The sequence below is a fragment of the Borostomias antarcticus genome, assembly GCF_949987555.1.
Source record: "Borostomias antarcticus genome assembly, chromosome: 19".
In the NCBI taxonomy this organism is placed as follows: domain Eukaryota; kingdom Metazoa; phylum Chordata; class Actinopteri; order Stomiiformes; family Stomiidae; genus Borostomias; species Borostomias antarcticus.
In genome coordinates this window covers 18,916,232-18,931,115 of record NC_140252.1, presented here as the reverse complement: position 1 = coordinate 18,931,115, position 14,884 = coordinate 18,916,232, and the positions used below count along the sequence as shown (strand labels likewise).

The 14,884-nt window shown below is 44.4% G+C and overlaps 1 protein-coding gene across 1 annotated transcript in view; it reads left to right on the top strand.

Annotated features, from left to right (window-relative positions):
• Positions 1-2,080: 2,080 nt before the first annotated feature.
• LOC311322048 (interphotoreceptor matrix proteoglycan 2-like) overlaps positions 2,081-14,884 on the top strand; it is a gene marked incomplete at both ends in the record, with an annotated part of 29,314 nt that continues 16,510 nt past the window's right edge. Inside the window, 2 exons of the mRNA XM_084454059.1 lie at positions 2,081-2,100; positions 2,406-2,520. Of these exons, the coding sequence (XP_084310185.1) occupies positions 2,081-2,100; positions 2,406-2,520 (135 nt within the window). The remainder of the gene's footprint in view (positions 2,101-2,405; positions 2,521-14,884) is intronic.

Sequence of the window (14,884 nt, the reverse complement as noted above, 5' to 3'; positions counted from 1 at the left end):
GAGTAACTGTATAAGCTGGTGATTGGTTGCAGGTGCGGACAATAGCGGGCATCACTACAAACGCGTAAAACTGTTGGCCCTGTAGTTTTGACGTTCCACATGTTGTAGCTATTTGGTTACACACAAATCCAGTTTTCCATTGGGACAGAGTAAGCTTACAATATGAGCACTTATAATGTTATAATTAAAACAAATCCCAAACCACCACTCTGTTTTTCAAACAGAGCATTTAATGAAATCTATAAAGCAGGGTTCACATACAGTACAACAGCTGAGATGGTTTTGAAACGTTTTATAATTAAATTATTTTGTTTTGTGACAATTTGGACATTTGGAACGAAAGCGGTGTCTCAGCTGTTCTGTGAACCCGGCTTCACAACCTCCCTCACACCATTCTCATCTATCTATCTATCTATCTATCTATCTATCTATCTATCTATCTATCTATCTATCTATCTATCTATCTATCTATCTATCTATCTATCTATCTATCTATCTATCTATCTATCTATCTATATCTATCATCTATCTATAGATTATGACCTATCTTAACAACCTCCCTCACACCATTCTCATCTATCTATCAATCAATCAAAGCTTTATTTGTATAGCGCATTTCATACCCACCCCCCTCTACATATTTCCAGAGGGAAAAAAAAAAACAGTAATCACCCGGGGGCCAGATAAGTGAGCTGTATAAAAATTCTTCCCTGACCCCTCTCAACAAGGCGATCGAGCAAGCTCCTGGAGTATGTTTGTCTACCAGATAAGAACATTTATAAAGCAATAAATTACATTAAATTACATTTTCAGAGTAAGAGAAGCTAAAAAACAACATAGGAGAGACATGGCAAATACTGGTGTGTGTTTGCTATGGCCCAGGCCTAAAGCCGGAAGTGGGCTGGTGTATGTCTGTGTGTACGTGTGTGTGTGTGTTAACTAAATGCTACGACATCCACAGCAGACACAGGGGTATCTAACGGACTCCGGGAGGTCTGCTGGTGACAGTGGGGCATCCACTGGACCTGGTTAGAAGATAGGAGGGAGAGAGAGAGGCACTAGGGAGAGGGAAGGCAGAACAGGGTTAGTAGCACACAGAGCCATAAAAGCAACACAGATATTGAAACAGGCAACCTGGTGCAAGCTCCTGGAATATATTTGTCTAACGGCTAAGAACATTTATAGAGCAATAAATTACATTAAATTACATTTTCATAGCAAGAAAGGCTAAGAGCATCAGGTCCAGGCCTAAGCCGGATGTGGACTGATGTGTGTCTGTGTGTACGTGTGTGTGTGTGTTAACTAAATACTACGACATCCACAGCTGACACGGGGGTATCTATCGGACTCAGGGTGGTCTGCGGGCGACAGAAATCTAAAAACACAACCTCCCTCACACACCATTCTCATCTACTGATCGATCAATCGATTGATCATGACCTATATCTATCTATCTACTGCATCAATCGATCGATTGATTGATCCCAACCCATCCATCTGTCTCTCTGTCTGTAACACAACCTCCTTAACACACCATTCTCATGAAATAACTTGTGTTGCGTTTCCTCATCTAAGTCGGGGCCCGGTCAAGAGGTGAGGCCTCCGGGCCCTGTTCACACCTGGCATTAGCATGCGTTCTGTCTGGGTGATCCCATCACAAGCGGACAAGTGTGGTAAACCTGTTGTGGGAGGCTGAGAAGTGTTTACAGCTGTTTGGCTGTGAAATTCTGCACGAGACTCCGGGGTTGAGAGACCGCCAGGAGCTCTTTCACAGCGTTTGATTCTGTGAGCACATGTAACGGTAGTTCTCTCATCTGCGTTGTGTTTCTCGTTCGTTTGACCCGCGTTAAGGGATTGTCCGGGGCGCGAACCTGCGACCTTGCGCTCGCTAGTCGGATGTGCTAACGACTACGCCGAGAGAGATATCCCGATCGGCAGGGTCGTTAGCACGTCCTTTATACTAGGGAAGTGAGTTTCACCAGCTACTCGCAGGACTACACTCCACAAGGGCTTATAAGGACTCATGATTCATTCGATTACACTCACTTTTGGGGGTGGGGGGTATCGTTCGCAGCTCGTAATGGAGGTGAAGATAGCCAGGTAGGGGAGCCGTTCGAGTCAGGAGGGGAGGAGGGGCGGCGTCCCTCTTTTAGAACAGGCCGGGGACGGGGCGCCCCGGTAGCTCACTCGGTAAGGCGTATGAAGGCTAGTCCTTCGCGCGGCGGACCCGGGTTCGATTCCTGGCTCCTTTGCCGCATGTCCTCCCCTCTCTCTCTCTCCCACATTTCCTGTCTCTCTCAACTGTCCTGTCCATTAAAGCTGAAAAGCCCTAAAAAAATATCTTTAAGAAAAAAGAACAGGCCGGGGACTTCAGGAGTGTGCGTGCGTCCGCCTCCGCTCTCCAGTTCCGTGTTCCAGTGTCCGGCCTGTTGCCGTGTGATGTCAGCACTGCCCGACCGAAGCTATCCCTGGGGCAGCTGGGACGACGCCACAAGCTCCGACCCCAGGGGAGGGTCGAGGGTAACCTGTGTGTCCCTTCGCTACCCTTGTCTGTCTTTTGTTAGGTTGTGATAATTAGAGGCTGAGGGGTCAGGGAAGAATTTTTACAGCTCACTTATCTGGCCCCTGGGTGATTACTGTTTTTTTTGCTTCCCTCTGGAAATATGTAGAGGGGGGTCGTATGCCCACCTCCCTTGTTCTCTGTAAAGCGCATTGTGTTGCCTCTGGGTATGAAATGCGCTATACAAATAAAGCTTTGATTTGATTGATTGATAGAGGCTAGGGTTAGGAAAAACTGGGAGGGTTATTGTGGGTGGCCAAACTACCCTAGGGGTCGAGGCAGGAGGGCTCTGCCCCTGTTTTGGAGGGGGGTGTAGCCCGGGCGCTGTGTGTAGCATTGTAGTGAGGCATCCAGGGTTGCTGTGTGCAGGTGCGAGCGCTCACGCGTGCTGTGCAGAATCCTAAAGCCTAATTTATACTTCATAAAACGGCTCATGGCTCTTGGTTGCCATGGAATGGAAGCTAAAGACAATGCGCAGGCATTCCATTCCATGGCAACCATGAGACATGAGCCATGAGCCGTTTTATGAAGTATAAATTAGGCTTAAGAGTGTGCTGTGTTGACTCACGAGTTTGTAGTGGTTTTACATAAAGGCAAACATGTTAGTGTTATATGGGGTAACGGAGACTATAGCTGGAGTGGTCTTACTCCATTTAATAATCAACAACACAAAAACAGTTAAACCAAGTGACGTAAAGCAGAACACTGCACGCAAAGTAGAACACTGCACTGTCGGAACAGTGCCAGACATACCCCCCCCCCCACACACACACACACACACACAGTCAGGCCTGGTGTGCGTCCAGACCGGGTGGGGCTTGGGTGCGGCAGCGATCACCGGCGGGCCCCCCACGCCGGCGGGCCGGGCTAGAGGGGCACGGCCTGCTGCGACATCGAACCCGTAAACCTTTAGTGTGGTTTAACGGGATACGTTAGTGAGGTAAAGACATTTCTCTGACTAGTTTGCTGTGTTACGGTTCGTCTAGTCATGGGCTGGTTAAGGTTCATATTTGTACTAAGGACATCCAGGGTGCTAATCCCTACTAATCTCCATGGGCTCCACCGTACCCTAACAGTGGCTTAGGGTGCTGAGATCACACTGACAGATATGGTCAACATCATTTGTTCAACCAGATCAAAGTAGGGTTTTGTTCTGGCACTTTATATTAGAATACAATAGAAAGAGTAGAATATAGAGAATAGAGTTTATTTTTACTTTATTTTGTGGGGAACTTCAGGTGTGGCAATTAAATAGAAACATACAGATATTATGATACATGGTCCACTGGAGTAGACATGCATAACAATATAATTAACAATATATTACACAACAAGGGATGTTAAACAATCGATAAACTGGCACAAAGCTCTCTTGGTCTGGAGAGGTGGAGACCTGTGTCTATGTCCTGATGGTACAGTTGTATAAAAGGCCTTCACAGGGGTTTATATCAAGTTGCTATGTAATGATCACTCCAGATATCTACCTCTGCATAGTTCAATGGAGTCCTCAGTTGTTGGTAAAACAGTCAACAGTCATCCGGCTGAGTTGTAGACTGGGGTCAAAGGTAAGTGGGTCAGTCCGTTCGTGGCACCTAGGGCTAAAATAGGGGGGGTCAGGAGAAGTGGTCCTGGGATTTGTGTGTGTGTGTGTGTGTGTAAAGAGAGAGAGAGAAAGGGATCGAGGAATCACTTGACAGTTGGGGAAATGCTTGATAGCGTCAACAAAGCCTGGAATCAGCTCAGAGCAGATGGGTGGGGGGTTGCCCTCTGATCAGAGAGGATCCCAGAGGATTTGAGGTCCCCCCCCCCTCCCTCCCACCCCCCTCCTCCTCTCTGTCTGATTTAGAGGGGCATCTGCTGGAATGTGCTGGAAGGGAGAGTAATCTCCAGGTTCCCCCCCCAGGAGGATGTAATGAGCTAGAATCCCATTAACTATATAATCACCTATATAAGAACTTATATAAGAATATACCCCTCTCATTAAACAGACCTGGGTGTGGGGGTTCACAGCAGGAGCTGTGATTCAAACACAGAGCTGCAGTTTCATCTTCAAGATCCAAACAGTTGGGCTTGAATTTGTGACGACGGGGTTGATCAACCAGGACTGGGAAGGTAATTGGGGGGGGGGGGGGTAAGGGGAAAGCTGTATTTGAAAGAGAGAACCTAGGAAGTGGACTGAGCTGAGAGAGGTCTATAGTTAGCCTGTCTACAAACTTGTTCGGGAGCAGAAGTCAGAGCCTCACTGTAATCGCTACGGACGTGCGGGGTAGGTCAAGTCTGCAGAGGATGAGGTAACATGGGGCCCTAGCGGCCACTAATCTGGGTCCGACTGTGGGATTAGACAGATTTAGTGCTCCTGCCGAAGATGGGCTCCAGATTTCCCTTGTGCGTCTTAATCTCAACTTTCATAGGAAACTTCTGCCACTCCGGTTACAACCCCAGTTCTTCAGAAGGGACTTGACTCAGTACCAGAGCTAGATAAACGACGTTGTATATGTTCCAGACTTGGTCTACAGTGTTATCCAATAAAAATAATTCTACCATTGTTGATTCTCTGTCGCTGTAGTGATTCATTCTACCATTGTTGATTCTCTGTGGCTGCAGTGTCATTTCAACTGTAGCCCCCGGGTCCATACGAGTTCACGGTCAGACTGTGGCCAAGAATAAACGTACCCGTTGAGACGTGCATTCTGACAGCTTATCCATCCCTGGTCGTCCCTGAGTTTTCACCGAACGAGTGAAAACAGCACAATCTGGCTCCCCGAGAGATGAGAGGAGAGGTGAAAGGGACCCTCTGACCTTTGACTTCTTCCACTCTCGATCTGCCCTTCCAACGCGTCCTCCTAATCTCCCCGTCCGTCCGGCCACCCCAGGAACCACCTGGCTAATTTGCGGCTAATGAGCCGGCGCGGCGGGAGCTACTGATATCCCGACCAGATCACCGGGCGAACGGCACGCCATCTAACCTGGATGATGCCCTCCCGTCACGGCCGCGCTGACCCCGGGTCAGTCTGCACGTAGGGGCGCTCAGCAGCTCGCCGAGTCTCCGTCGGAGTCTATTAGGAGCTACTTGTTTTCCTAACCCGGGAGCTGTTGTGTCTTGGTCTTGAGGCAAGCTCTGTATCTTTCTCATTACTGTGAGAATAAGAAGCAGAGTTTGGTTTATTTGCCAAGCACATTTTCACAAACTAAATTGACTTGGTGGATGGTGAACAGAGGGCATATGCGTGTAAAAAAAAAAAGAAGCATAAAGAAAATTAGTATTAAAGGAGTAGTAAAGGGAAAATGCATGTTTAGCCCTCTTTTAAGGTTACTTATGATCATATACAATGGTTCAGATCAAAACGTTGACAAAACTAGCACTTTTGAGAAAGTCTGATAATTGCTCTTCCACCGTTTAGGTCATACAATGGATGTAGGTGGCACCGTAAAAAAATCATTCAAAAACATGTTAAACTGTCGATTTCAAAGACAAGAAGCTCACCGAGGGGGTAATTGGTGTCCGTTGGTGTTCTGACATCAAATTCACATCAAAGTATGAATCCTGTAGGGTTTTATTGATCATTTTATGAAATCCATTGACTTGTATTGATGCGACCGTTGTAGATGTGTAGATCAATCCACAGAGGGGATTCAGGAAGCGGAACTATTTACGGTAGTTATTGTTATTGTTTATGTTGCTAGGCTACCTAGTTTGCGGAAGTTTACACACGTATGTGCTGCGACTAAATAGTTCTATGCTAAATATTTTAAAAAGCCTTTCCAGATGAACTAGAATCTTACTTAATGGCGAATTATATGTCAGAACGCCAACTAACACCTTGGTGAGTTTCTTGTCTTTGATATTGAGAGTTTAACATGTTTTTTGAATGATTTTTCAAGGTGCCCACCCACATCCATTGTATGACCAAAATGTTGGTAGAGCGGTTATCAGACTTTCTCAAAAGTGCTAGTTTTGTCAACGTTTTGATCTGAACCATTGTATATGATCATAAGTAACCTTAAAACAGGGCTAAACATGCATTTTCCCTTTACTACTCCTTTAAGTAAAGTATTATAATGTGTATTTTCTTTATACTATTATGAAGCTGTACAATCATTTACAGTGACTAGGCTAAACACAAGCACCTGCCCCTAACAACTGAGTGAGCGTGACTTCCTTATCATATGAACCAAGGTTAGTTTCCCCTAAAACAGATCTGTTGTCTCCTCTCCTGTGGACTAAAGCCACACACTGGTCCAGCCAGGAAGGATAATCATCCAGCGACATCATCAGCCCGCTCTCCCCCTGAGCTGAAACGTCCTCAGGGTCAGAGAAGCTTACTGGCGGACATACATCGACAACGTTACTCACTTCCAAATCAGTCTGTCCCCAGGTAATCACAGGGGAAGGCTTATGTTGTGGTACAATGTATAGAGCCAGGTACAACAGACACAGGATGTACACAACCTTGAGGTGATTATTGTCCAAGACAGGCTAGCCATTCCCATCACCCTCTCCTGGTTATGTATACTAGTGTAGGGTTCGTTCTGGGCCCCGAGTCCGTTTTGAGTGTGCCTGTTCAAAACGTGCAGGTCGCTCATCCAGACAACTTCACACTCGACGCCGCGTGTCCGTTCAAAATGTGCCTGTGTGGAGCACTACAGCCCCTTTTTTGTGTCTGTACACAGCGATGGTGTTTTGTGGGCGGAGCCGAACTGGTGTGAGAAGGTGACAGTGGCAGTGACAGGTGTCAGTTGACAACATAGCAATATGGATCATCCTCAAGCCTTCTCCAATTATTTATATATATAAAATTTAGATATATATATAATTGAAATATTATATATATATATATATATATATATATATATACATTATTATAATATACATATAACTATATATATATTTTTTTTTTTATGTAATCGATTGACAGCACTAATATATATATATATATGTGCGTGTATATACACACACACAAATTAGGGCTGTCAATCGATAAAAAAAAATCTAATTAATTACAATTACATTTTAGTTTTTATTTAGAAAAATGTGCATACTTTTTATGCATTTATTTTTGCGTTATTAATTGATCTAATTAACTATTATGTTATGTTATATTATGTTAAACTGACAGCCCTTATATGTATTTAATAATAATATCTAATATATACATTATATATACATTATATATATATAAATAACATTTAGATTAGATTAGATCTTTATTTGTCATTGCATATTAAAACACAACAAAACAATTTAATAAAGATGTAATCTAATCTAAATCTAATATATACATTATATATATATATAACATTTAGATTAGATTAGATCTTTATTTGTCATATTAAAACAACAAAACAAAACAAAACATATATATTATATTATTATATATATATACATTAGTATATACATTATGCTTATCTACAGTCATTAAACAGATTGGCAATATCATCCCTTACATTGGCAAATTATAGGATATATAAAGTATAAAGTGTGTCCAAGTAGGAGCAGCGCTCAAACATCAAAAACAGTGTTTAATTGTAGTTTTCTTTTCCTTCCCCCTATGCATGATGTTAACCTTGGCAATACTCTCTCTGTTTATTCTTCACAAATTGAACAACAGAGAGCACAATTAACCCCATCTCTAACACTACTGCTACATCCTCCCCTTCAGATTAACAAATAGGATTAGATCTCTTGGCAAAGTCCCATCTGTCTACCTGGCCGGGAGTGAGACGTCTCAGATCCACCAGCATTCTGCGACCGAGGGGGGAATTGAAGGAGAATCCCCACTATTGCACCATGCAATCAAATGAATGGACTTTACACCAAACTGAGCTGAAGAGGAGATAGAAACATAGACTTGGTTGCATCTTACATCATACTTAAAAAAAAAAAGTTAAAAATGCCTGAGGTCTCCAAGAACTTTCCTTTGTTGGTTCTGTGGGCCGTCCTTCTGACAGCATGCTTTCACATAGCAACAGGTATGTACAGATAGCTTTCACATAGCAACAGGTATGTACACATAGCAACATCTATGTACTGCATGGTATTCAGCTGTTATCGTGATCGTGTGCATCACAATTAAATATATCTGATTGACTTTTGCAGATGCCAGCCGCGGGGTTGCTGTGGAGGGCTTGAGAGTGAAACAGGTGACGTTCCAAGACCCTGCGGGGACTTCGAGCCAGCTGGTCATACCTAACGGTCTCCAGATTCAGACCCTAAGGCCCTATGAAGTGAAGAGCGTAATATCTCGAAGAAAGAGGGATATTCTTTTCTCCAGCGGAGTCAGGCTATGTGATCAGGACACTGTTGAGCAGGCCATAGACAACCATCTCAAATATTTCCATCTTCGAGGTACGTCAGCTTTTAACTCTGGCATATCGGACTGTTGAACGAATAGTTTGGTATTTAAAATTATAAGCCCTGTTATAAGGCTCATTACAATCATATCCACAACGGTGCATATTAACATTTTTGCACTCTAAAGATATTAGTGCTCATTGCTCAAGTCCATTGTCTCCGTCAACATGGGCCTTAATATGTCCATAGAGATCCATTGTGTATCACTAAGCTGTGACATGAGCAATAACCACTAATATCTCAAGAGTGCAAAGTCTGTTATATAAACCGTTGATCATAAATAACCTTATAACAACGTATGATGCTGAATACCAAACTACTGCTTTAAGCATTCACTTTGGTTTTGTGAGACATTGACCCGTACAGCTGTGTTGTCACATCACCATCCGTGGTTGTTATTGCAAGGTTTATATGCTTTAGTGATGGAAAGACATCATGAGATTTGTTTTAAACAAGCTGATTACCACATCCATAAAGGATGAGTTCCGACACTTTATTCAGAATGGACAGGTGGTAAAAATAAAATAAAAATCACTCATTTTTTCCACCCAAATGTTTGGCCCATAGTCAAAAATAGCAACATACAATACCCATCACTTTGCCGGCGCTATCTCATCTATATTCAGTAAAGAAGAATACAACAGAGCCCTCCTCACTTCCAGGAAGAAGACTAATGTCTGTGCCAATGGGAGAGTGGAAAGCAACGCTATCAAGTTAAATGTCAAAGCGTCACAGGTTTCACTGTCGCTTGCCAGTACTGCTCCCACCCTCACTAGACTCGGCCATGACAACCTTAAATAGAAGCCACCTTAAAGTCGCACTGAAACGGGCGTTTGAGATCATCTAACTTCCATAGTTTGACGTATTTCCGACGCAAACAAGCTATAAGGGTGGGACATATGTTTAGAGGAATTTGATTGGAACATTGACAAGTGGACGGGTTTTAGGAACTTTAGACAGATTCGATAGAAGGATAGCGTTGATTGATGGATGTCGTGAGATTATTGGCCTAAAATCTAATGTACCTGTTGTCGTCATTGCACGTGACCTACCGTTTTTCAGGAAGTAAGAAATTATATACTTTGATATAAGATTACAACAAAAGTAGAATTTTGTAATTTTTTTGGGCATACATCGTTGAATAGGTGAACACTATGACCAATTATGTGAACCAAAATGGGACAGAATGCTTTTTTCATTTCAGTGCGACTTTAACCCAGCTACGCCACTGAAAAGGTGGGCGGGATTTATACTGAGGAGTGAGTTTAACCAATCCACCTCATCACATAAGCCTATTTTGACCAACAGTACCAAGACACAACTGGGTGAAATGTCAAAGTCTATTCCGACTGGACCGACAGTTGCATTTGAAAGGTGTTTGGGGTCGATAGCTAGCAGGGGGTCTAGCGTTAAAGATGCTGTCCGTCCCTCTGTCCAGCCCATTCAGACAGATGGCCTCAGCGAGGCCTGAGTCAGATGGTCGGCCCACGTAACTCTTCAGCAGGGTAAGAGCTTAGAGGCTGAAGCCCCAGGCCTCCGCGTCCGTCAGGAGTGCTACCAGAATAGTAGTCCACCAGACAGTGACCAGTTGACCCATACTGCCAGGAAAATGTGAGCGCGTCAGTAATCTATGTTTGTGTGTTTGTGTGTGTGTGTGTGTGTCTCTAACCCAGTTTGTCAAGAGACAATATGGGAAGCTTTCAAGATCTTCTGGGATCGTCTACCAGAGAGAGATGAGTATGAAGTCTGGGTGAACAAGTGCTTGAATGGATCTGTAACCATCACAGACGTGGGAGGCTATTTCAGCCAATCACAGGAGCACGTCAACCTTGTTCAGAGCGTGAGTAGAATATTGGTTCTTTTTTATGCGAAGCATGTAATAGTTGTTGCAGTGTGTGCATTTCTTGTGTGTGTGTGTGTGTGTGTGTGTGTGTGTGTGTGCATGAGTGAATAAAGTAATCAGTCGGTTCTCTCTGTTTCAGAGAGTGGCTATGGCTGCAGCCAGAAGGTGAGATACAAGCCTTGTGATGTGCTACTGTAGCTCTCGCATTCTTTCATAATGCAAAACAAGTGTACACAAACCCATCTGTCCTTTTCCTCCCCCGTGGCCCTTTGGAAATTGGAATTTGGAAATGAAAATGATGTGGAAACCCTATGTTGCTCCATCAGTGTAGCCTAGTGCTTCTTCCTCTTCGAAAAAATGTTCACAGTGTTCTCCCCCTACCCCCTCCTCCCCTCACTCCAGTGAGCTCACCAGTTCACGGCCCAGCGTCTGCAGGTAGGCCCTGTTCGGCCCTGCTCCTTGTAAAGGCTCTCCGCTTGCTACAACTCCACTTCCCCACTCGCTCGCTCACTCTACACTAGCTAGAAATACCTCACTAATAAAGGGTTTTGCCGGGAACCAAAATGGGATTTTTTTTTTTAAGGTTCTCACACAGAGACATCCTTTAGAGACCATTGGAAAGCCTTTAATTTGAAAGAGTGCAGTATTGTAGCCAAGACCACCTCAGTTCAGTCAGAGTCAGAGACATGACTCAAATAACAAGTAATAATAACAAGTGTAGCTCACACTCTATACCTAGGGGAAATTACCTTTCCTTCTAGTCATTGCTGTAGACCAGCGAATCAATCTTTTGCGGCTGTTGGGGCAGGCCTTTGATGGATCCTAATCTGTAGTCGAGACTCGAGACAGCTGCAATTTGAGCAGTATTTTTATTTAATTTGATTGGTGTTCTGCCACTTAGTTGTGTAACCCATCTGTTTCGGCATGCCCAGGGCAGGATTAGAACCCGGGGCTCCCGCTTGGGAGGCGGAGGCGCTGACAGTTGCACCAATAGAGACGTCCATCTTGGAGGGACTGTCAGCGTTCGTTAGTTTCGCTAGCTACTCCACTTTTCACTTGGTTACACTCACCCCTCAAAACTCACTCCACTGGACATCCGGGTCACGGCACCAATGTAACCCATCTGTTTCGGCATGCTCAGGGTGGGATGAGAACCCGGATCTCCCGCTTGGGAGGTGGATGCGCCGACAGTTGCCACTGACAGTTGCGCCAATAGGAATGTCCCTCTTGTCAGTTAGAACAAACAAACCAAAAAATGCTTGCCCTATGTAGATAAGATTGATGACCTCTGTTGTAGACAGCTTGCTGTTTCCTGTAAGCTTGCAAGTTGTGTGTTTAACAGCAAAAAAGAAACTGCTGTAAACACAGTATATGAAGATGCCGCTTCATATACTGTACTTGCTTCATGCTAGCAAAACAAATGTATTTTGCACTAGTGATCGCTAATTTTCTTTTGTGCAAATGGTGACTGAAATATTCACTGAAGTGTCTCTTTTATACAGCCCTCAAAAAACACCAGAGGAGGAAGAAGCAGTCACCATCCAAAAAGGTTACCCTCTTTTTTTCCCCCCGAAAGACAAACAGACTCCCCTGTGCAAACAGGGTCAATGCTGAAAATTGCTCATACTTGATATTGATTTTCTAGCACTACAGAATAGCACGCATTTACTCTGTTTAGGGTTAGGGACATTGTCATCGTCCTTTATGATATTACAATATGAGGCTTTTATCTTGTGAACTCCCTCCTGCCATTCAGTCTCCTCTGTTGGCATCGGTTGTAGCCTCAGTATTGGTACTGCATAAGGCTGGCCCGAGGCTCTTGCGCTGCTCCCACAATAGTCGTAATCCTGCTTAGTGGCACCACTGTGATCAATGGAGAGCGCAGACATTAGACTTGGCACCATCTGAGAGATAGCTTTAAACCACTTTGTTTTACTTATTTACGAGCTTCATCCATAGCAACAGCAACAGAATTAGATGTAAAAACAAAGATAGCGACTGCATTTTTATGCTGTTACTATGCTGATGTTGGTTTTCTTTATAAAGCCTACAAAACGTTTTTGTAGTAAAAGGATTTCTTACAAATTACATTTGAACCTCTGAATATATATCTGATATAATGAAATCTTACTCAGGCCTTTTCTCTGTGTCTTTATTTTTTTCTGTCTTGTCATAGAGGAGGAAATCAGTGTCACACCACCAGACGTGGTCACAACCTTGCGAGAGGACCCCTCTCCAGAACCCAGCTCTGTGGTTACAGTCGAGGCCCCCACCTCTGCTGGGAGAACTGGAGAGAGCGTCACACCAGGAAGCATTGTTTGGGTGACAGCAGTGAATGACGATGATGATGCCACGCAGGAGGACAATTTCGGTACTGATGAAGTAGTTTCAGATTCTGCATCAGATGAGACTGTGGGAATCACAACAGAGACTATCGCTCCCCTCACCCATGCTTCCCCCGATGAGGTAATCCTGGAAGTGGATGAGGGAGTCATCACAGGTGTTACTTTGGAAGTTGCTGAAGAATTAATTCCAGAAGCTTCTTTGGAGTCCACTCCGGAAACGCCTTCAGAGGCTATTGTAGAGGACATTTCTGAGACAGGTTTCGAAGACACTTCAGCAACATCTACCAAAGTTATCCTAGAGGCCACAGAGGAATTAATTCCAGACACCTCTTTGGCGGCCACTTCCGATGCTCCTCCTGAGGCTGCTATTGTGATAATCCCTGAGACTGATGGTGAGGATCTTTCAGAGATCCAAGAGATAAGTCCCGAATCCTCTTTGGAGCCTTCATCAGTGGCTCCTTCTGAGGTTGTGGTAGAAGTTACATCACATATGTCTGAGATGGATATCCCAGAAAGAGCAATTGAACAGACGCCAGAGATTACATCGGAGGCTGTACCAGATTCTGGTGGTGAAGCCACTTCAGAAGACACTGTGGCATTCTCCTCCAAAGATATTCCAGATGCTGAAGAGGAATCAGTTCCAGAGACTGCATTGGAGCCCACCTCAGAAGAACATGAGGATGCTGAAGTTGCCATTGAGGTCATTGCAGACCCCATCCCCACAGTCTATTTGATCTCTGAGGACAATTTAGAAATCATGGAAGATACATTAGAGAACTTACAAGAGGTCGCATCTGAGGCCATTTTTGAGGAACCTTTGGAGGCGACTTTTCCCACAACCAATGAACCTGTCGAAGAAATCGCTCAAGGGGTCTCAGAAAATGTACTTGTAGACACTGTAGATGACATTCCAGACGTTTCTGTGGAGGCTGTAGAAGTAATTTCTCAGGGGGTTACTGAGGAGATGTCAGAGGCCACTGAGACACAGAATCGCAATCCTACGATAATGAACCCTACCACAGAAGTTGTTGAGGTCATGCCAAAGGATGCAGAAGAGGTAACGACAGAAACTGTAGGTGATGAAAGTGAGGTACCCCTAGTTGTAACTGCAGAGGAGGGCATTTCACAGGCAGGAGTAGAAGACACTGCTGAGGCTGATGAAGAGGCTGAACCAGAAGTTACAAGTGAAATAACTTCAGAGGTTACCACAGATGCCACTTTAGTAGTGGTAATGGAGGAAACTGTAGAGTTTGATGTAGAAGCCCCTCCACAGATCAATCAAGATACTACAGATGAGGCTTCTGTTGAAGCCAAAGTTGTTGAAATAATTCCAGAAACAGATGAAGAGATTGCACCAGTGGATGTTTTGGCAGAGGAAGTTCATTTAGAGCTTCCAAGAGATGAGGCATCGCCAGAGATAAAGGAAATAGAAACTCCAGAGGATGTAGAGGAGGACAGTTCAGAAGTAGTAGAGCTCACGCCAGCATCTGCTGCAGAGGATGTTGTAGAAATCCCTCAGGAATTTGCGGATGAAGAAACTCTGGATGTTACATTAGAGGACGCTACAGAGGCTGCAGAGATTACCCCCGAGTCCCCGTTGGAGATCGCTCCGGAGCCTACAGTGGAAGTCACACCCAAAACTGTTCTAGGAGTCACTCCCCAAGCATCACAAGAGGCTGCTGTGATCACTCACACGGTCACCCCTGAGTCAGGGGTTTCTCTAGACGTAACAACAGGGGCTGAAGTTGAAAATAATAATGGTGCCACGCAGAAAGCCACAGATA